This window comes from Nomascus leucogenys, chromosome 4 (genome assembly GCF_006542625.1).
Source record: "Nomascus leucogenys isolate Asia chromosome 4, Asia_NLE_v1, whole genome shotgun sequence".
Classification (NCBI taxonomy): Eukaryota; Metazoa; Chordata; class Mammalia; order Primates; family Hylobatidae; genus Nomascus; species Nomascus leucogenys.
Window position 1 is genome coordinate 104743593 of NC_044384.1, and position 22955 is coordinate 104766547.

General features: G+C 48.7%; 1 protein-coding gene across 6 annotated transcripts in view; it reads left to right on the forward strand.

Moving 5' to 3' along the window:
* The window catches only part of CCDC12 (coiled-coil domain containing 12), a 66616-nt gene extending 57705 nt beyond the window's left edge, over positions 1 to 8911 (forward strand). For 3 of the 6 annotated variants that reach the window (XM_030811952.1, XM_030811950.1, XM_030811951.1), the window contains exons 4-7: positions 5101 to 5180; positions 6973 to 7312; positions 8329 to 8405; positions 8502 to 8911. In XM_030811952.1, the coding sequence (XP_030667812.1) occupies positions 5101 to 5180; positions 6973 to 7312; positions 8329 to 8405; positions 8502 to 8584 (580 nt within the window). In that variant the 3' untranslated portion in view covers positions 8585 to 8911. Of the gene's footprint in view, positions 1 to 5100; positions 5181 to 6972; positions 7317 to 8328; positions 8406 to 8501 lie in introns of those variants that run through there. The other 3 variants (XM_030811949.1, XM_030811953.1, XM_030811948.1) reach the window with 2 other exon arrangements.
* Positions 8912 to 22955: the final 14044 nt, after the last annotated feature.

The following is a 22955-nucleotide window of genomic DNA, read 5'->3' on the forward strand; positions in this document are numbered from 1 at the left end:
GGCACTGAGGTGGCTGCTGTGTCTGCTCCTGTGGAGAGAGAGCAAAGCTCCACCCAGGCACTGGCTGCCGGTGTAGGGTGGACTGTGGGTGGCCTAGGGCATTTGGTGCAAAGGATAGTGTCTTAGAAGCCATTGGGCTTTCTGGGCTGCCCTCCTTCCCATAGACTCTGGGGCAGAAAGCCCCAAAAGCATGGCCTGGTCTCTGCTTCCCTTTGGCTAGGGGACAGCCTGGCCCTGAGCCACAGAGACTGGCCATCAGCAGAGCTGAGGTGCTGGTGCTGCCTGACTCAGAACCCTGCCACAGTCCTCTGCTGCCTTACGGCCCCCTGCCTGTTTCCTCTTTATGTTTTTGAGTACTTCGTTGGTTGTTTCTGTGTAGAAAGAATACTGATTAGAAATTCTGGAAACTACAGAAAATCAAAGAAGCAAGTAAAAATCACTCAGAGCTGGGCATGGTGGCTCACGCCTGTAGTCCCAGCTATTCAGGAGGCTGAGACAGGAGGATTGCTTGAGCCCAGGAGATCAAGTCCAGCCTGAGCAACGTAGTGAGACCCCCATCTCTCTCTCTCTTTTTTTTTTTTTTTTTTGAGATGGAGTCTTGCTCTTTTCGCCCAGGCTGGAGTGCAGTGGCACCATCTCGGCTCACTGCAACCTCTGCCTCCCAGGTTCAAGTGATTCTCCTGCCTCAGCCTCCTGAGTAGCTGGGATTACAGGCACCCGCCACCACGTCTGGCTGATTTTTCTATTTTTAGTAGAGATGTTGGTTGGCCAGGCTGTTCTTGAACTCCTGACCTCAGGTGATCCACCCGCCTTGGCCTCCCAAAGTGTTGGGATTAGAGGTGTGAGCCACCATGCCCAGCCAAGACCCCCATCTCTTAAAAAAAAGTCACTCCTAGAGATAATCACTGTCAACATTTTTGTTATTTTTATTTCTTTTCTTTTAGCTAGAGCTAGTACCTTCTCCCCTTAGCAACTTCCTCATTCTAAAATGGGGGTGGCAGAACCATTGTTTGGCTCCAGTTGTCCTCAGAAAGGTGGCTTCCAGATGCCCGTGACTGCTGGTGAGTGCAGGCTGCTTCAGTATTTCCTGGCCAGCTGACAAGGTGTTAGGTGTTGGCCTGCCCTACTGGTCTGGCTGGCACCATCTCGTCACACCCTGCCCAGTCTCCAAGAGCTGTGGCGGCCCTGGACACTGTAAGGCTATGGGAGCCCCTAGGATGGCAGCCTGGGCCTGCTTTCTGTGTGAACCTGTTGTTCTACTATTTGTTTCTTGACTTTCCTTTTTCATCTCCATTCTTGTCTCCTTTTGGATTTTTTTGTTTTTAATCATTCCACTTTCTTGCTCTGTTAACTTGTTAATTGTGTGCTGTTTTCCCTTTCTTTTGGTGATTTCCACAGGCATAACAACATACATCCTTAACTTATCAACGTCTAATAGAAAATAGTAGCATTTTTACCATTTCCTCTACAGTGCTTAGGACCTTAGAACACTTTAAGGCTATTTGCCACTCTGCCTTTTATACTATTGTTCTTATATTTTAAATACTATAAGTTATTACTCTTTTATACAGTCAATATTCATTTAAATTCTCTTTTCCCCCTGCTTTTTTTTTGAGACAGGGTCTTGCTTTGTCACCTAGGCTGGAGTGCAGAGTGTGATCATAGCTCTCTGCAGTCTTGAACGCCTGGCTCAAGCAGTCCTCTTGCCTTAGCCTCCCAAGTAGCTGGGATTACAGATGCAAGCCATTGTATTTACCCTTTCTGAGGCATTTTATTTTTTCCCTGCAATTCCATGTTTCCATCTGAGATCATTTTCCTCTAGCCCAAAGTATTCCTTTTAGTATTTCTTGAATAACAGATTCACTGATAACTAATTCTCCTAACCTTTCTTTGTCTGAAAAAGTCTTTGTCTTGAAGGCTTCTTAACTAGATTTAGAATTTTATGTGACATTTATTTTGTCTGCACTTCTGAGATACCATTTCATGGTCTTATGGTTTCCATAGTTTCAGTTGAGAAGTCAGCAGTCTGTTTTAGTTTCTGCCTAAACACACATTTTTTTTTTTCTCTCCAGGCCCATGAGATTATATGAGGTTGGTGCAAAAGTAATTGTGGTTTCTGCCACTATGTTCAATGGCAAAAACCACAGTTATTTTTGCATCAACCTAATGGGAAGCTTTGCTCAGTCTCTCAGCTTTTCAGCTGCTGCATGTAAATAGACATGCTTCAAGGGGAAAGAGAGACGTGATGTCAGGCTCACTTTGTTGTACTTCCCTTATCTCCATGATTGCAGCCCCTGAAATCCTTGCTGTCTTGGTACTTCTCTAAAGCCAATTAAAATATATATATACATTTTTTTTTTTTTGAGACAGTCTGCAGCCTAGGCTGGAGTGCAATGGTGCGATCTCAGCTCACTGCAACCTCTGCCTCCCTAGTTCAAGTGATTCTCCTGCTTCAGCCTCCTGAATAGCTGAGATTACAGGCATGTGGCACCACACCCAGCTAATTTTTGTATTTTTAGTAGAGACCGGGTTTCGCCATGTTGGCCAGGCTGGGCTCAAACTCCTGACCTAAAGTGATCCACCTGCTTTTATAAGGGAGGTTAAATCTTGGGCCTGTGTTGGAAAGGCCAGGTCCCCAAGCTCAACCCCCCGTGCTCCTTGACCTCTCCCAGAGACTCCTGTCCTTTGGTAGTGGTGGAATTCTGGGGGTGGGCAGTTAAGTGGGCATTAGGGAGGGGAAGTCTCTTAGCTCTCCAAGCTAAGGGGACTGGAGGTCAGAGAGACTGCACCATTTTCACATGATCACACAACAGTGACTGCACATCAGATTAGCCCTCCAAGAGTGAGTCTGGGGAGGGTGGACCCAGCTTGATACAGCTGGATGCACCCAGCACAGCCTTAATGATTCTAAATGTGGAAACTGAGGCCCAGAATGGGACCTTCCCATAGTAGTCGGGATCTAGGTGTTCTTGGCTGCTTGGCCAGTGCTCCGCTCTGGGGGTGGCAGGGCACAGTGGGTGCAAGGCTCTGCTCCTGCCTCTTGCTTCTGGTTCACTCCTCCGGTTGGCCTTCTGAAGCCTCAGGCAGTGGGTGGGTCTGGAGGCATGGGTGCGTGTTGCTGCTGTGAGTTCTGGGTACAGTTCCCTGTGGCCTCTCCTCTCTCCTACCGATTTCTCACAGAACCCTGGAGACAGTTTCTGAAAGCGACAGTTTTTTTTCTTACTAATCCCTGCAGTTTTCTTCCCACACCCAGTTTCTCTTCCTCATTTCTCTCCCCACCCTGTTGTGAACGAAAGTTTTTGCACCCAGTCATGCCCCACTTTGTCTCTGTGACCTGACATGTACCCCCAGGCTCTAGGCAGGTGTTCAAGGATGGGGGACGGGGTGGGGTATCTCTGCGCCTTCTGGGAGTGCAGGTGGGCTTCCTCCACAAAGGTGATGCTGGTACTGCCCCATCCCCCCCCCAGTGGTTCAGCCCAGCCCCAAGGCTCCAGGCTGAGGGGCCCTGGCAGGAGGGAAGAAGATGGTAAGTAAGCTGGGGGCAGGAAGCGGGTGGAGCCCTTGAATAGGAGAGTGAATGGCATCTGAAAGCCCCTGAGTCCGAAGCACTGCCGCTTGCTAGCTGTGTGGCCACAGACACCCCTGCCTCTGGGAAAGCTTGCTTTTGCAGGGCCTGAGGAAGTCAGCAGCACTTTTACCTGGTCCAGACAGAGGGCTTGGGAGTTGGCAGACTGTGGGAGGCCTGTTGGAAGATTGTTTCCTGCCTCAGAGGCTCAGGACTTTTCTGAGGGACCAGTGGTCAAGAACCAAAAGAGGTACTGGGGAAGGAGGAGGACCTACGGCCTGGTCTCACCTGGCCGGCATCTGAGGGGCCACTCCTGCATCCCCTGGGGCTAGGGGTCTGTCCCACTGCCTCTGCCTTGCCTTTCTTAGACCCAGCAGCCCCCAGGACCTCTCACCCTGCTGCCCTGTGGAGTTACCAGGGACACCTTTTCCTGGGAGCCTGCTTCTGTGTGTGTGGGGCTAGGATATTATGAGCCCCTGAGCCAGAGAGGACCCCAGTGAGTTCTTGGTTCAGCCACCCCTGCCTGAAAAGACTGAGGCAGGAAGAACATAAAAACATAGTAGCTAGCCGCAGCTCCCGCTGGGAAATTCTGGCCCCTTGTGGCTCCTCTCCCTTCATTGGACGATTCTGGCCCCTTGTGGCTCCACTCTCTTCATGGAGGCCTTGGGGGCTGTGCAGTTCTCACTGCTGTCCTGGTGGACTGTGGCCTTCCCAGCCTTGCACATGGTCATGCCTATTTTCACAGCCCTCACGGGCCACTCTCACCCGTCTTGGAGCCGAGTCAGCCTCTCGTGTGCTTTGTGCCTTGACCCTGTCTGCGTCATCTGCAGGCCCAGGTGCCACCTCCTCCTAGAGTGCCTCCCTTCCACATTCCCACAGCTGTAGGTAGCCGCGCCCCTCTGGAGCCCTCCAGCACCTGCTTGTCTGTCCACATGTCACTCCTCACTGCCACATGTCCCTGGCCCAGCACACCTATATGCTTTTCTGTAAGTAGTTGAGGCGTATTCCATGGCATGAGCCCCAGGGCAGGAAGGCTCTGAAGAGGGGCCAGACTTGGGGAATTTGTGGGTGACCACTGGCCTTCTCTTTTGGGAATCACTCAGCCTAGGAGCTTTAGCCCTGGCTGGGAGTTATACATTGCCTTGAGCTCAGATGTGCAGCCACTGCTGTGTGATCCTATGAAAAGGGTACAGTCTCTCTGACCTCCAGTCCCCTTATCTGTCAAATGGGATGATCCAGGAGAGACACCCTGTGAATGCTCCCTAGGCATCCTTGGCCCAGCTCTGGAAGAGAACCGTACTCCAACAGAGTAGACGAGGCCTCTGGAGGGCAGCCAGTCCCACTGAGTGGCAGGGGACGGTGCCAAGGGGCCTGCCTGATGGCACTCCATTCTGTGCTTCTCCTCCTTACCAGGCCATCTCCAGAGAGCGCAGAGGAAAGTCAGGAAGTCACGGGCTATGCAAGTTGTATGAATGAATGAATGAGACCATGTCACACACTGACTTCGTCTCTGCTTGTTCTCTCTATTCTTGCAGGGAACTTAGGCTGCGGAACTATGTCCCGGAGGATGAGGACCTGAAGAAGAGGAGGGTGCCCCAGGCCAAACCAGTTGCAGGTAAGCAGGCTGCCCCTCTCCACCTCTGCTTCCTGGCACTGTCAGCCGCCCTCCACCTCAGCAGGCTTTGCTCTCTGAGAATAACCAGCAGTACCAGGACAGGAGTTGGGCCTGCAGGCAGGACCCTTTGTTACCATCTCATGGCAGATGTGCACAGTCGGCCGTCGGCGGCAGCAGAGGCTGTCAGGGCACTGAAGAGGCCTCTTGTGCCTTCTCAGTCCTGCTCACACCCTGAGACTGAGGTCTCCCGGGGATCAGAGTGGGGTTTGAAAAAGGTCACATCCTCTCAGAGGACTCCTGGCTGAGAAGTGGATGTGGTCATGGGGCCCTTGGGCAGCAGGGCAGGGTGATGGGTCCTGTGAGCCCTGGGTGGGTCAGAGACAGGGGCCAGTCATTCAGCCACACACAGCAGTGGACGGGCAGTGTGGAGCACTGAGGCAGGGGAGAGGGCCTGGCCCAGGGCTTGCCTAGTCTCTCGCCATGGTGTGGGAGCAGCACAGCCACCAGGAGCTTCTGGCCGTCCACACCACTCATGCCAGGAAGTTTCTTAGTCCTGCGGATCCCTTGGCCTTTGCCCTGGAGGGTCCCCATTTTAATTCTTTTATTTTTATTTTTTTATTTTTTTATTTATTTATTTTTTTTTGAGATGGAGTCTCGCTCTGTCGCCTAGGCTGGAGTGCAGTGGCATAATCTCGGCTTACTGTAACCTCAGCCTCCTGAGTAGCTGGGATTACAGGTGTGCGCCACTGCGCCTGGCTAATTTTTGTGTTTTTAGTAGAGACAGGGTTTCACCATGTCGGCCAGGCTGGTCTTGAACTCCTGACCTCAGGTGATCTGCCCGCCTCGGCATCCCAAAGTGTTGGGATTCCAGATGTGAGCCACTGCGCCTGGCCTTGTTATCAACTTTCTTTGAATTACATAAGTAACAAGTGAATAAATACAGTTATCTTGGGAAAAAGTAAAGTGTTGCCCATTTGGCCACATCCCAGTCTGCTTCCCCACCTCCTTCATCCCCGAAATGCAGACACCTCCTTCATCCCCTGTGATTTGCTTTGTAGTTTGGGCACCACCTGGTAGGGTAATGGTGCACTGGGAGATAGTAGGCAGGACAGAGAGGTGAGGAACTGCCCAGGTCAGGGGCAGCCCTCAACCCTCATCTGCGTCTGGAGGGAGGTGAGGCAGAGCAGGAGGGCACTCATGGGCCCACTGAGTGCCAGGGGTTGGAGGAAGCCCACAGAGCCCAGTTGTTAGTGCTTCTGCCATTTGTCCCCAAGGGGCAGGACCCTCCTAGTCAGATTGCTCAGAGGCCCACTATGCTGGCAGCAGCTTGGAGGAGCTGGGAGGTACCTGTGTCCTGGTCTTGGGAGCATACATCTGAGGTGGGATGGAGGAAAAGCCACCTGTGGCTCTGGCTAGGCCGGGACCCAGAGGACATCCTCAGAGCCCAGGAGCCCTGGGATTATGTGAGAAGCCAGTCCTCACTTTGTATGTATCCAGGCAGCTCTCTGGTCTCATAGTTATTGTCAGCATCCATGCTTCCTGACTACTGTGGCTGGCTGCCTCCTGATGTCCCATTCTTGGCCTGTGGGGACTGCTTCATCCTGGGAAACCCAGGCCCCTCCTCCAGAGCTGCCTTTGCAGCATCTTCACCTCTGGCTGATTGGGGGCCACACAGAGGTGGGAGCAAGGAAGCCTGGGGTCCCGTCTCTCACTGGGGGCCACGGTAGGCAGTGTCCCTGCAGAGTGGCAGCGCCTTTCCCACAGGCCTTCTCTGTTTTATTGCACCCTCTAGTGGAGGAGAAGGTGAAGGAGCAGCTGGAGGCCGCCAAGCCCGAGCCCGTCATCGAGGAGGTGGTGAGTGCCTGGGCCACCCTGGCATCCTCGCTGCTTCTGTGTGTCCTGTTTCTCTTCACCACTTGCTTTCCCTCTGCCCCCCATTCCTTCTCGTCACTTCTTTATTCCCTTCCCTCCTGCCTCTTTGCCCTCGTCCCTCTCCTTCCTCCTTCTCTTTCTCCCATTTCCCTCCTTCTCGAGCCTGCCCTCCCCCTTGTCCTGGGGCGGCCCCTCCACCCTGAGGTGTGTCTCCTCCCTTCCCAGGACCTGGCCAACCTCGCTCCTCGGAAGCCTGACTGGTGAGTGTTGCCCGTGTGGGGCTGGTGTAGGCTGACTCGGGGGCTCTTGGTGCCAGCATGGGCCTGGGGCTTGGCCCTTCCTGCCATCACAGTGCAGAGACTGGCAGTACAGACATAGAGTTACACGAGATAGCTACTGTTGGAAACCAGTGCTGAGGAGGACGTAAGTGGTGGGATGAGAGGGGAGTGACGGAGAGAGGGGCTCAGGCACAGGGAGCAGCAGGCCCCTCATGAAGGCCCTCCTTAGAGGTTGAGAGCCCATCTGCTCCAGAGCTCCCATTGGAGCAAGGCCAACCACTGTCCTTGGGGGCCAGCAGTGGAGGGAAGGGCAGACACAGTTTTCTGTTCCTGTTCTACCACCGTAGCTTGTTCCCTCTGGCCCTGGTTTCCTCCTCTCTGAAATGGAGGTCGTCATCCTTCTTGCTGGGCTGAGAGAGAGGGAGAGAGGGTGCTGTGGGCTGGGAGGCTTGTGTCTGTCTTCACCTTGAGCCGGAGGTAGGGCTATATCCCTCTCACCTGATTCTGGGTTGAGTTAACACCAGCTGTTTTAATTTGATGAAACAAAAGCATGGGGCATATGTCCTGGGAAACCCAGAGCCAGAGAGAACGGGCTGAGTGCTTGTGCACTTCTGGATGCCCACAGTGGAGGGGCTGGGCCGGTGGCTGGAGGAGGAGCAGGGCCTACAGTGGGCAGGAGCAAGTCACTCCCTGATGGAGACCAGAGGACCAGAGCAAGAGAGGGTCCCTGAGAAACCATCCACCTTTGCCTTAGCTTAGTCCCTTGTGTTGGGTGGGTTTGTGGTGCTAGTCCCCCTGCCTCAGTGGGACAGGGAATGATGGTTCTTGCTGGGTTTCGGAGGGTACAGAAGGGGAATGTCCTGGCCTCTTCCCCAGGGCAGCCTCCTCCAGCAACCGAGTATGACTTCTAATGCCAGAGAGCTGCAAGAGGGGAGGGGGCCCAATGCCACATCAGGCCAGCCTTCACCTTCCTGCTTCTCCTTGCCTCCCTGCTCCAGGGACCTCAAGAGAGATGTGGCCAAGAAGCTGGAGAAACTAAAAAAGCGGACTCAGAGGGCCATTGCCGAGCTGATCCGTAAGTGCAGTGCCTGGGAAGGTGGGGTCCTGCCCACTGGGTGGTGGCACAGGCACAGGGCTCCTCCCCACCCCTTCTGTCTGCCATCCATCCCAGGTGAAAGGCTGAAAGGCCAGGAAGACAGCCTAGCCTCTGCAGTGGATGCTGCCACCGAACAAAAGGCCTGTGACTCCGACTGAAGTGTGCCCTGCTCCACCACTCGCCCATCAGGCCTGTCCTGCAGGGTATGGTCTTGGGCAGGTTTGGGGGCTAGGCTTGCCATCACCTCCAGTTTGGCTTCTGAGCAGAGACTCCCTGCCCGTCAGGTCTGAAACCTCCATGGGTGAGGTCAGCTGCTTGTCTCCTGGGTGGCCCCTGCCATTCTGAATGGAGGCAGAACCAGCAACAACTCTGGGCATGCCTGTGTCTGCACATGTGGATGTACATATGTCTGTATATATGTATATATTTTGAACTTTTTAAAAAAAAATCAGCAAATAGAGACAAGGAAACCCCTGTGTGTGGCAGAAATGTGTCAGATATTTTCTAGGTCTGAGGGTACGGTGGATTTGGGCTCCACAGGATGGAGACAGGGTGACTGCAGAGGTGGTACTTAATATGTATGAATAACCCCTGTGTTGAGCTGGGCATGTTGAGGCCGGAGGGGTGGGGAACACTCAGGGCTGCCGTCTGCGGCCAAGTTCTGGCCCAGTCCATGGTCAGTGCTGGTCATCTCAAGATCCCTGGGTGATAGAGACAGGGTCTGAGAAAGTCCTTTTAAGACCTCCCCCAGACCTAGGCCTTGTAGTAGTCTATGGAGTAGCTGGAGAGGCTCCCACCCTGGTCCTCTGGGGATCCTCACAGTGTGAGAGAGACTGGGCCTTGGCAAGCCCCAACTCAGGGCCACTCCAGATTTGATGCCGCTGGCACTGCTTTCCCCACTCTCCCCAGCCCCAGGCGGCCTCTCTCCCTACTCCACCAGTCAGAGCTAGACTGTGGCTCCCCTAGGACAGAAACCCTGCATGGGAGGGGTGGCCCATTCTGCTAGAGACAGAGACGTTGTAGGCTGAGTTTCAGGTGTGGTTGTGGACCCCAGATCCCCAAGGTTCTGGCTTTAGGACATGAGCCTTCTCTGTGGAACTGACTCTCCAGGGTACCTGGCTGGCTGCGTCATCTCTGACTGCAGTACCAGTGGCCAGCTGGACTTGCATCTCCTCCAGGATGCTTACACCCTTGAGTTTCCTTCGGGATTTCTCCTCGAGCCTCCTGCCTCTGCCCTAAGCCGTCTAGTGTGTTCTTCCTCTCCGCAGTGTTCCAGAAACACAATGACCCATCTCTGGCGGATAGTGCCAAGCACTCTGGTCATAGAGGCAGAGTGGGTTTGTGCACACAGAGACCAGCACGCTCACAACCAATGAAAAACCCTTTAAGTTAAAATTATGCAACTATTCTTGGAAGGTAATTCCTGTGTGGAAAAGAAACAGAAACTTCTGGCTGTGGGTGAGGGCTAACGTGGTAGCTGGCCAGCTTCTGCATTGAGTAGTAAGACAAGACCAAGACCCTGACTCCCACATGGGGCAGAAACCCTTCCAGTATTTCCTAGGTCCAGGGGTACATGCAGGACTGGAGCCAGGCTCCCTCTGTCCAGTTGCTAAAACTGGAGCTGGGCTTTTTTTCTTATGAACAAAAGGGTGAAAAGATTCGCTGCATCTCCTGGGATTGCAGCTGGAAACAGGATCCATGTCTGTAGCAGTTGAAGGACTTGGATACCTGGTGACTGGCAACTAAGCTGCCACTCAGCATCAGCTCTGGGACTAGAGTAGGATTATCCCCCAGTACGATAGTCCTGAGAGCTAATGAAAGGTGTGCTTCTGGTTTTATGACCCTGGGTGTTGTCCTAGAAGGAAAAACAAAGTACCATGCGTCATGAGTACTCAAACAAAATTTACAAAATACATGAGAAAATCCAATGCCTTAAAGAATGACCAGTAACCCAAGTGGGAGGATTTATACCCAAGGAAACTGAAATAGTAACAGCCTACAAAGTTTTAAAAATGAGCATTTGTTTTTACGTCAGAGAGATAAAAGAGGGTGTGGTACCCTTAAGAACAGAGATTAGACATAAGAAAGAACTGAGCAGAAATTTTGGAAAGAAAGAATACAGCTTTTAAAATAAGAAACTCACTAGAGAGCTAAGTGTATTAACTTACAGTACAAGAAAGGATTAGTAAATTGGAAGTTAAAGCTGAGACGGTCATAAGAAGGTGGCAGTGAGAGATAAAGCGGGCGAGATGGAGGGTAGCTTGAGAACCTTGTTATACTGATACATGTCCTATAGATGACAGGAGTTCCGAGAAAAGGAAACCAGAGAGAGAAGGTACTTGAAGAAAGAATGGCCAACCACTTCTTTTTTTTTCTGAGACAAAGTGTCACTCTGTCACCCAGGCTGGAGTGCAGTGGTACCATCTAGGCTCACTGCAACCTCTGTCTCCCGGGTTCAAGTGATTCTCCTGCCTCAGCCACCCAAGTAGCTGGGATTATAGATGTGTGCCACCACGCCCAGCTAATTTTTGTATTTTTACTGGAGACGGGGTTTCACCATGTTGGCCAGGCTGGTCTCGAACTCCTGACTTCGGGTGATCTGTCTGCCTCGACCTCCCAAAGTGCTGGGATTACAGGCATGAGCCACTGCACCCAGCCGGCCAACCACTTCTGTTTCTAGTTTCATGGTGGAATAGTTACCTGAACTGATCCTCTCTTTGCAAACAGCTAAAAATACTAGGTAAATAAAGAATAACAACAAATATTTTAAAAATACAGCAATGAACTGGCAAGAAAATAAGGAATACTTTGGCAGAATGTAAAAGAAGTAGCAGAATGCCAAAGTCTGACCTTTGCCTTGAGGGTGTTTGACAAACCAGGTGAAACTGAACATTGTTTTTTGGGGTTCTCGATGCCTGGGCTCAAGACAAGCCAAAACCTTTGCAAAATGTGGGCCCTAATAGAACTCTCCGTAAAGCTGGGGCCCCAAAGGATGACACCCTCTGTGAACTAATAGCAAATCTGCCCTCCTGGTGTCCCATACAAAAGTTAAACCTTGCCACTTACTGAACCGATAAAAGGTCTTCCTTGAGAACTGAGCCAGCCTTCGCGTGGGTTTTTGTACATGAGAATCCCAAGAATTTAAGTGGCCCCACTGGTCCCAGAATGTTGGAAGTCTCAAACACTTGATAGAAGAAAATGTAGATCCTAGCTGGACAAAGCTTTATTCCTATCAGTTCTCAAAGAATTCTCCCTGATGAAGTTCCAAGACATATGAGAATCTTAGGACCACTCAGTGACCCTGGATGGACAATGACCCTCAAGGATCATCCCCAAACATGACCTGGACCACTTCATGATGTACTGCCTCACTGCTGCTTAGTATGATGGGCACAGCACCTGTCCCTGCCCACAGTGCGACTAGGAGTCTGGCCCCATATAGGACGATGGCTTGCTGGGAAATGAGCATCAAAGGAAGGGAGCAATAAATTTTGAGCCAAGAGCTTTAAGTTATTTTTAAAATAGAAAAGAGAAATGAACAGGTTGCAGAAAAGCTCATCAGACACACAAGGTAACAGAGCCTCAGGCGCAAAATAACCAGCATCAAAAATGACATGGCTTACAAAGACTTCACACATCAGAATTATCAGCCATGGAATTTAGGTATGTTTAAAAATTACTTAAGAAAAAAGATGCGAAAATAGGAGCAGATTTGCAAAAGAACCAAACCAGTATTCTGGAAATAAAAAATATAGTAGTCTGGCCCCCACCCCTGGCATCTCCAGTTTCCCTTTCTGTGGTTTCAGCTACCTGTGGTCAACCATGTCCGAAACTATCACATGCAATAAGAGACTTTGAGAGAGACCACATTCACATAACTTTTATTACTGTATATTGTTATAATTGTTTTCTCATTAGTTATTGTTAATTTGTTACTATGCCTAATTTATAAATTAAACTTTATCATAGGTACGTATGTATAAGAGAAAACACAGTATATATAGGGTTCAGTACTCGCCACCATTTCGGGCATCCACTGGGGTTGGGGGTCTTGGAACATCCCCCCATGGATAAGGAGTGACTGTATAGCACTATAGTGTGTTATGGCAATTAAAAACCTTGTATCTGTGAATTAGACAAAGGTGAAGAGACAATTAGTGAATGGGGGGCTAGATCTGAAGTTTTCCAAAATGCAGCCCAGCAAGATAAACAGTGATATTGTAAAGCAAGAGGCTGACATGGAGAGTAGAATGAAGAGATCCAATGTAAAGTGACAGAGTTCCAGGTGGAAAAAAAAAAAAAAAACAGTGAAAATGAGGCAGAAGCAATATTTAAAAACAGTGGCTGAGAACTTTCCAGAACTTTTGAAAATCACCAATTCACAGATTCAGGAAGACCAGCAAGTCTCAAGCAAGTTAATAGGAAGAACTATACATCCAAATGTTCTGTTTCTTCATCTGGGTGATGATTAGGTTTTTTTACTTTGTGAATATTCATTGAACTGTATACATGTTTTACGCACTTTTTGTATGTTTATTCTAAGTAAGCAAATTTACTTAAAAAAATTCTACACTTTTTATTAATCATCATTTGCTACACAAAGTAGCCAAAACTTGGGGGCTTAAAATAACAAACACTTATTACCTCAGTTTCTGTGGGCCAGGAATCAGGAGTAGCTTAGCTGGGTAAGTCTAGCTTGGGGTCAGTTGTGAAGCTGCACTCATCTGGAGGCTGGACTGGGGCTGGAGGATCTGTTTCCAAGATGACTCATGGGGCTGTTGATTGGTGGCCCCTGTGTCTTGCCACGTGGACCTCTCCATCGGCCTATGTGTTCTCAAGACATGGCAGGTGGCTTTCCCAGAGTGGCAGTCTAAGAGAAGGCAGGAGGGAGCGTTGTGGGGCTTTCTTACGATCTGGCCTTGGAAGCGATATTCTGCTACATTCTGTTTGTTAGAAGCAAGTCACTACGCCCAGCCCACACTTAGAAGAATTAGGTTCCACTTCTGAAGGAAGGACTGTCTAAGAATTTGTGGACTTATTTAAAAACTACCACATACCTAATCACATTGTAATAACATTAAAGAGCACAAAGACCAAGAAAATACCTTAAAATCAGAGAGAAAGGACATACTACCTTTCAAGGAGCAACGTAGCAGCAGATATCTCAGCTATAACCAGCGTAAACAGGAGTGAAAGAAAGTTGTCATCCTAGAATTGCATACTCAGGGAAAATATGAGACGTGTTTTCTGTTTTTTACAGAGATGGGGTCTCACTATGTTGCCCAGGCTGATCTTGAACTCCTGAACTCAAGTGATCTGCCCACCTTGGCCTCCCAAAGTGCTGGGATTACAGGCATAAGCCACTGCGCCTGGCCTAAGATGTTTTTAGACCAACAAAGTCAGGGATTCTGTCACCAGCAGACTCTCACTAAATGAAAATCTATTTTGGGGTAATGAAAATGTTCTAAAAGTGATTGTGGTTGCACAAATCTGTGAATATGCCAAGAGCCATTGAATTGTACAGTTTAATGGGCGAGCTGTATATGTATAAAGTTTTTTAAAAATGAAATAAGCATTCTCCTTTTAAAAAAATCATAAAGGATATTTTCAGACTGAGGGGCACAATCCCAGATGGAGAGTCCAGAGAAAGGAAGTATAAATGTAAATCAGCACTGACGTTATAAAACAGAAATGTGTTGTGGGGTAAAGCAGGAGCTATTTAGAATACATAACAACAATGGTATGTAAGTTCAGAGGTAGGAGGTGGTTGGGGTTAAGTCCTAGAAGACGCTCACTCAGGAAGAGGGATAAGACTAGGAAACAGGCCTGTTGACATTTCTAGTGTAACCTGAAAAGAGTAGAAACAGAGTGTACCACTTTCAGAGGAGATGAGAGAGGAAGAAAAAAAAAAACCAGAATGAGAAAAAAGTAACTATCCAAAAAAAAGCAGAGAGAAAAGGTGGATTGAGTATTGAATCCAGATATATCAGTAATAGCAAGGTATTAGACTGCTTTTCTTTCTTTTTTTTTCCTTTAAACTCAGTTTGCTGAGTTTAAAAAAACCTGAAGCCGACCGGGTGCAGTGGCTCATGCCTGTAATCCCAGCACTTAAGGAGGCTGAATTTGCTCGAGTCTCAGGCAGATTGCTTGAGCCCAGGAGTTGAAGATCAGCCTGGACAACATGGTGAAACTCCGTCTTCTACAAAAATAAAAAATAAAAAAATTAGCCAGGCGGGGTGGTGCGTGCCTGTAGTCGCAGCTACTTGGGAGGCTGAGGTGGGAGATCACCTGAACCTGGGAGGTCTGAGCGACAGAGTGAGACCCTGCCTCATAAATTAATAGAAAGAAACAAACAAAGATTAATGGGACTAGAAAAGCTCTATCAAGCACAGGATCAACAAAAGAAAGTGGAGGTGGCAGGAGTGAGGCCAGGCAAGGGAGACTTTCAGAAGCATCATTAGCTACACCACTGTGCTGTGGAGCAGTGGGACCTCCCACCCACAGCCATAAGAGTGTGAAATGTGTAACCACGTTGGGAAAGTTGAACATGTGCACGCTGGGACCCATCAGTTCCGCCATTAGTGTACTAGAGAACTGTTGCACATGTACACCAGGAGACAGGGACAGAAATGCTTGTAGAAGCATTGTTATAGCACGGGTACATGTGTGCACACACGAGCACACTAAATCAAAGCCAGAATGTGGTAATAATAAGTTGTCATTCTGACAGTGCAATGTTCCATAGCTGTGAGAAGAGCTACAGCCATGTGCAACAAATGGATAGATGTTGAAAGAAGCAAGTCACGGAAGAAATAGAGATGAGCCATTTGTGTGATGTTCCAAATAGGCAGAGTGAGAAAACGTAAGGACACACGCAGGTGGTAAGGCCAGGGCAGAAGAGCAAGGTGGTGATCGTCAACTTCAGGCTTGTAGTTGGCTCTGGAGAGGGGCCCTTTGAGATAATGACAAAGTGTTTTTCTTGGCTTGAGTGATGGGAATTTATTCTCTATATGTATTTATTTTTATACACCTTGCTGTATATGCTGTATTTCAACACACAGGCTTATTTTTTATCTGTCTATGTATGTATGTATCTATCTATCTATCTATCTATCTATCTATCTATCTATCTATCTATCTATCTATCTATCTATATTTAGAGATAGATTCTCTGTCACCCAGGCTGGAGTGCAGTGGCACGATCTCAGCTCACTGCAACCTTCACCTTCCAGGCTCAAGCAGTTCTCCAACCTCAGCCTCTCGAGTAGCTGGGACTGTGGCTGTGTGCCACCATGCCTAATTTTTTTTTTTTTTTTTTGTGATGAAGTCTTGCTCTGTCGGCACGCTGCAGTACAGTGGCAAGATCTTGGCTCACTGCAACCTCCGCCCCCTGGGTTCAAGCGATTCTCGTGCCTCAGCCTCCTGAGTAGCTGGGACTACAGGCATGCACCACCATGCCCAGCTAATTTTTGTAGTTTTAGTAGAGAGGGGGTTTCATCATGTTGGCCAGGATGGTCTCTATCTCTTGACCTCGTGATCCACCCGCCTCGGCCTCCCAAAGTGCTGGGATTATAGGTGTGAGCCCACGCCATTTTTTAATATTATTAGTAGAGATGGGGTTTCACCATTTTGGCCAGGCTGGTCTCAAACTGACCTCAAGCGATCCTCCCACCTCAACCTCCCAAAGTGCTCAGATTATAGGCATGAGCCACCGCGCCCAGCCTATTTTTTCTTTTTTTTAAGAGCAGTTTTACTACATCTGCAGTTTGACTCCAGTGTTCTAGATGAGAACATCGAAGCTAAAGGGAAAAAATAACACAGGCTGCATGTAAAAATTTTAAGAGATTACCTACAAAGGAATTAGTTTCACTTTTCATCAACAATAGATACCAGAAGACAGTTTTCCTAAGTGCTCAGGAAACAAATGTCAAGTTTGCTCAGTTACCATAAGTAGGGGCATGACAATGTTTCCAAGCTTATGACGCTAAGTGTTTACCATGCACTGATCTTTGCTGAAAGAACTAAAGGATGGGATGCTGAGCAAAAACCAGTCTGGGAGTGGGGAGTGGATATGGGAATCAGGACCGTTTGGCAGCCACCCATGACTGGGCTTAAGCAAGAAGGGGTTTTATTGTCTTGTGTTAAGTCCAAGGTGGTACCATGGCTCCCTGAGGCCACCAGGGATGTGAGTCCCTTCTGTCTCCCCAGTTGACATCCTCATCTCCTCATGGGGGCTTCTGCCCCATCACAGATTCAAGGTACCGGCAGGAGGAGAAGGGCAAAGGGCAGGCCCGCTGAGGAAACCCTGGCTCCAACCCTGTCCACAGGCCTGTCTTCATTTCGCATTGGCCATGACTGTGTCAGCAGCCGTGAAGGCACCGGGGGTATATGGGTGTTTTAAGCTGGGCACGTTGCCAATGAATTGAGACTGTTTGAGGAAGGTAGAAGATCCTGGGAATGCAGCCAGCAGTGAGCTACAGGGTGCAGGGAAGAGTGGTGTGCAAAGAGACTGGCAAACGCTGGAAAGATGGATACCATTGATGAGCCTCTAGGAAGATGCAAAAGAGAAGTCAAATTACGAATATCAGCAATGCAATAAGGGCATCATACTCCACAGACATCAGAAGGACAGGAAGAGGACACTGTCAATAACCGTACCCACATCAATTCCACAGGTGGTTCAAAGGGGCCAGGTTTTTGAAAAGCACGAATACCACACCTCAGCCAAGATGAAATAGATAATTTAAATAGCTCTATTACTATTAAGGAAATTGAATTTATTATTTTTAAAGCCTTGAAAAACCTCCAAGCCCAGGTGTTTCATTGGAGAATTGATAGGTTTAATGTAACTATTAGCAAAAGCCCAGCGATTTTTTTTTTTCTGGATATAAAGATTATTCTAAAATGTATATGGAAAGGCAAAGGAACTGGAATAGCTAAACAATTTTTAACTAGAAGAGAAAAGCATAAGGAATACTACTCATTTCACTACCTGTTGTGGGCTTATTTTACAGTAATAGCAGTCAAGATTGTGGTGTTGGTGGAAAAAGCAGCAGATCAATAAGACAGAATACACAAGCACAGCCAACTTTTTTTTTTTCTTTTTTTGAGACACAGGGTCTTGCTCTACCCACGTTGGAGTGCAGTGGGGAGATCTCAGCTCTCTGCAGCCTCAACCTCCCGGACTCAAGCGATCCTCCCACCTCAGCCTCCTGAGTAGCTGGGACTACAGGTGCGTGCCATCACACCCGGCTAATTTTTGTATTTTCGGTAGAGATGGGGTTTCGCCTTGTTCCCCGGGCTGACCAACTGATTTTTGACAAAGGTGCAAAACAAATTGATTGGAGGAAGGTCAGTCTTCAACAAATGGTGCTGGAGCAAAGGGTAATTCATAGGCAAAAAAGCAAACAAAAAAACCCAAGCCCGAACCTCAGATCTTATACAAAATTAACTCAAACTGTACTGTGGACTTAAATGTAAAATGTAAAACTATGAAATTTTAGAAGTAAACGAGAAAACCTTCAGGACCTATAGCTTGGTCAAGAGTTCTTGGACCTGAGATCAAAAGCACAATCCATAAAGAAAAAAATTGATAAATTTGACTTAAAAGTTTTTGCTCTGACAAAGACCCTGTTAAGAGAATAAAGAGCTACAAACAAAATATTTGCAAATCAAATAAAGGACTCATATCAAGAATATATGAAGAACTCCCAAACTCAACGGTAAGAAAAAACAAAACAAAACAAAACCAATTAGTAAGTGGGCAAAAGATATAAAGAAATACTTCACTGAAGAGGATATACAGATGGTAAAGATGTTCAACATTACGAGCCATTAAGGAAGTACCAGTAAAGATCACAATATATTTTTTTTTTGAGACGGAGTCTTGCTGTGTCGCCCAAGCTGGAGTGCGATGGCGCGATCTCGGCTCACTGCAAGCTCCGCCTCCTGGTTCACGCCATTCTCCTGCCTCAGCCTCCTGAGTAGCTGGGACTACAGGCGCCCGCCACCACACCCGGCTAATTTTTTGTATTTTTAATAGAGACGGGGTTTCACCGTGTTAGCCAGGATGATCTCGATCTCCTGACCTCGTGATCCTCCCGCCTTGGTCTCCCAAAGTGCTGGGATTACAGGCATGAGCCACCACGCCCGGCTCACAATATCTTTACACACGTATTTGAACAAATAAAAATAGTGATAAATGCTGACAAGAAAGTGGAAAAATTGAATCTCATACGTTGTAGGTGGGAATGTATAATGGAACACCCACTCTGGAAAATAGTTTGGCCATTTATTTATTTATTATTATTATTATACTTTAAGTTTTAGGGTACATGTGCACAATGTGCAGGTTTGTTACATATGTATCCATGTGCCATGTTGGTGTGCTGCACCCATTAACTCGTCATTTAGCATTAGGTATATCTCTTAATGCTATCCCTCCCCTCTCCCCCCACCCCACAACAGTCCCTGGAGTGTGATGTTACCCTCCTGTGTCCATGTGTTCTCATTGTTCAGTTCCCACCTATGAGTGAGAGCATGCGGTGTTTGGTTTTTTGTCCTTGTGACAGTTTACTGAGAATGATGATTTCCAGTTTCATCCGTGTCCCTACAAAGGACATGAACTCATCATTTTTTATGGCTGCATAGTATTCCATGGTGTATATGTGCCACGTTTTCTTAATCCAGTCTATCGTTTTTGGACATTTGGGTTGGTTCCAAGTCTTTGCTATTGTGAATAGTGCCGCAGTAAACATACGTGTGCATGTGTCTTTATAGCAGCATGATTTATAATCCTTTGGGTATATACCCAGTAACAGGATGGCTGGGTCAAATGGTATTTCTACTTCTAGATCCCTGAGGAATCGCCACACTGACTTCCACAATGGTTGAACTAGTTTACAGTCCCACCAACAGTGTAAAAGTGTTCCTGTTTCTCCACATCCTCTCCAGCACCTGTTGTTTCCTGACTTTTTAATGATCGCCATTCTAACTGGTGTGAGATGGTATCTCATTGTGGTTTTGATTTGCATTTCTCTGATGGCCAGTGATGATGAGCATTTTTTCATGTTTTTTGGCTGCATAAATGTCTTCTTTTGAGAAGTGTCTGTTCATATCCTTCACCCACTTTTTGATGGGGTTGTTTGTTTTTTTCTTGTAAATTTGTTTGAGTTCATTGTAGATTCTGGATATTAGCCCTTTGTCAGATGAGTAGGTTGCGAAAATTTTCTCCCATTGTGTAGGTTGCCTATTCACTCTGATGGTAGTTTCTTTTGCTGTGCAGAAGCTCTTTAGTTTAATTAGATCCCATTTGTCAATTTTGGCTTTTGTTGCCATTGATTTCAGTGTTTTAGACATGAAGTCCTTGCCCATGCCTATGTCCTGAATGGTATTGCCTAGGTTTTCTTCTAGGGTTTTTATGGTTTTAGGTCTAACATGTAAGTCTTTAATCCATCTTGAATTAATTTTTGTATAAGGTGTAAGGAAGGGATCCAGTTTCAGCTTTCTCCATATGGCTAGCCAGTTTTCCCAGCACTGTTCATTAAATAGGGAATCCTTTCCCCATTGCTTGTTTTTGTCAGGTTTGTCAAAGATCAGATGGTTGTAGATATGCGGCATTATTTCTGAGGGCTCTGTTCTGTTGCATTGATCTATATTTCTGTTTTGGTACCAGGCCATTTCTTTAAAAACTTTACATACACTTGTCATATAGCCCAGTAGTCATGCTCCGGGGCATTTATCCCACAGAAATAAAAACGAATGTTTACACAAAAATGCATATACAGATGTTCACAGCAGCTTTATTTGTAGGTTGCCAAAAGCTAGGGAAAAGGTCTTGTCAATAGGGGACAGGTTAAGCTCAGGTTCATCTGTACCATGGAATACAACTCAGCAATAAAACAGGACCAAGGACTGACACCTGCCACAGCTTGGATGGATCTCAAGGGCATTATGGTGAGTGAAAACAGTAGGTATCAAATGGTCACATACTGTATGGTTCCACTTCTGTAACATTCTGACAGTGACAGAATTATAGAGATGCGGAACAGATTAGTGGTTGCCAGGGGTTAGCGCTGGTGGGGACAGGTGACTCTAAAGGGGGTGGCTCCAAGGAGATCTCTGGAATGGTTGTGATGGGATAGCTCTGTGTATCTTGATTGTGGTGGCAGTTACCTGTATCTATGCACCTGATGAAATGGAATAGAACTATACACACTGCACCAATGTCAGATTCCTGGTTTCGATATTGTACTACAGCTATGGAAGATGCAACCAGGTGGAAGCTGGGTGAATGTTACACAGGACCTCTCTGTACTTTTAAACTTCCTATCAACTGGGTGCGGTGGCTCACACGTGTAATCCCAGCACTTTGGGAGGCTGAGGTGGGCGGATCACCTGAGGTCGGAAGTTCAAGACCAGCCCGGCCCACGTGGTGAAACCCCATCTCTACTAAAAAAAACAAAAATTAGCTGGACATGGTGGCGCACACCTGTAATCGCAGCTACTTGGGAGGCTGAGGCCCGAGAATCACTTTAATCCTGATGGCAGAGGTTGCAGTGAGCCGAGATTGTGCCCCTGCACTCCAGCCTGGGCAACAGGGTAAGACTCTGTATCAAAAAAACAAAAACAAAAACAAAACTGCCTATGAATCCGTATTTCAAAATAAAAAGGTTTAAAAAATACAGGTGGTGAGCAAAGAAACTGGTAAAACATGTTACTAAAATGTGTGTTTCTTTAAAGTATGCTTTCTCCATTTAAAACAAACATTCTGGGGTCTGGACCACAGTCTTCGTCCAGCTGAGGATAGTTCAGAGTTAGTCTCAGCGGTTCATAATCCCCTGAGAATTTGGTAAAGAAAAAAAAAAAAAGGCTCAGCCCTGGCCTTGGTTGGAGGACTAGGTGGGGAGGGTGCCCTGAGGCCCTGGCAGCCCCTTTGTCCTAAGCTCTTCAGGCTTAAGATGGGCCAGCGAGGGCCAGGGGCCAGTGCCCAGCACTGTGGATGGAGCCCTCGTATGCCTGCCACTGCCTGGTCCATCACTGCCCAGGCACTTCTCCAAGACAGCCCTGACCAACCTCGCAGTGTTCAGGTCCCTCCATCTTAGGGTTCTCTAGGACACCCAGCCTCTTCATCTTGGGAGAGGTGTCAGGCCTGGGATATTCCACAGCAGCACGGATGCCCCTTCCCCAGAAGAGGACAGGAGAACAAGGCCTGCTGACCAGAGACCCAGGTGCAGGGCCTCTCGGTTCTGACTGTTGCTGGGGAGGCAGCAAGAGGGCTGGGAGGAAGTCCCACCTGGACTTGCAGAGTCAGGGACCAGGCAGGTCACCAGCCAGGACAAGGCCTTGTAACCACAGTGAGGAACTATGGGCTTGGGATCAGAGATAGGCACAACCCCTGAAGTCACAAGGGAAAACTACTGTCCAGCCTCAAGCCCAAGCCCCTCACTGCCTTGGAGGCTTCAACATGTGAGATGCCCGCTCACCTTCAGGCGGCCTCTCCATGGGGCTCTGAGCTGGGCCCAGGGCTTGCTACAGTGCTGCCCACTCCCCAGGAGCCTGGGGAGTGGGGCATTAGTGCAGCATGCTTCCCGAGGACCCATGTCATGCGGGGCACTGCATCCGGGGATGCAGCTGTGACTGCGATGGTTCTGCCTTCGAGGAGCTGACCTTCCAGGTAGTCTCCAGATCTGTGCTGGGATCCAAGCCCCTTCCCTCAGACCAGTTGAAAGGCCTCGCTTTCCCATAACTGTCTGGCTGGGAACCACGTGGGGCCCTCAGAGTCCACTCAGAGGCGCGAATGAGCAGCTCCATGCAGCTGTGACTTTTGTTTCCTCATGTCCTCCCATGGCCACTGGGGGGCAGCAGGAGATCCCCGATGGAGTCCCTGACAGGGCGCGTTGGTCCAAAGGCTCCTGCCAGCAGCGGGTCTTCTGTAAAGCAGGTCACCCCACCGCATGACGCATGCCTATCCTTTCCTGTGGGGTTTATGTCATTTGTAAGTGACTGCTCATCAGAGACGATCCAGAGAGCGGGGTCCAGTCAGCCTGAGACCCAGAACAGCAGAGGCCGTGTCCTGGGAGACGAGGTTCCAAGGCACTGCTGGGTGTGTGAGGTCCGGGTGGGGTATCGAGTGCCCGCCTAGTCCTGCCAGGTCAGCACAGCCTCTCCCCTCCTTGAACTGTGGGTGTGTCAGCATGTGCAGAGGGTGTGTGTGGGCAGAATGCCTGTAGCCTGGCTGGGAAAGGGCACCCCTGGAGGGTCAGGTCCTCTTGGCCCCGGGCCAGGCCTGAGCTGGCATCCCCTGAATCTCCTGAACATCTGCTGCTCAGAGCTAAGGAAGCTCTCAAGATGCCCAGTGTTGACCCAGGCACCATCCATCCAGGTGGTGGGGGCATGCATGGGTAGCAGTGGGCACCCCACAGAGTGAGGGGGTGCTGCCGCATGCTGGAGCTCCTTTCTCCCTGGGCTCAGGCCTGCCCCCAGAGGCTCTGGCAGCTGTGGGCTGGGCAGGGGTGTCTGGGCTGAGTT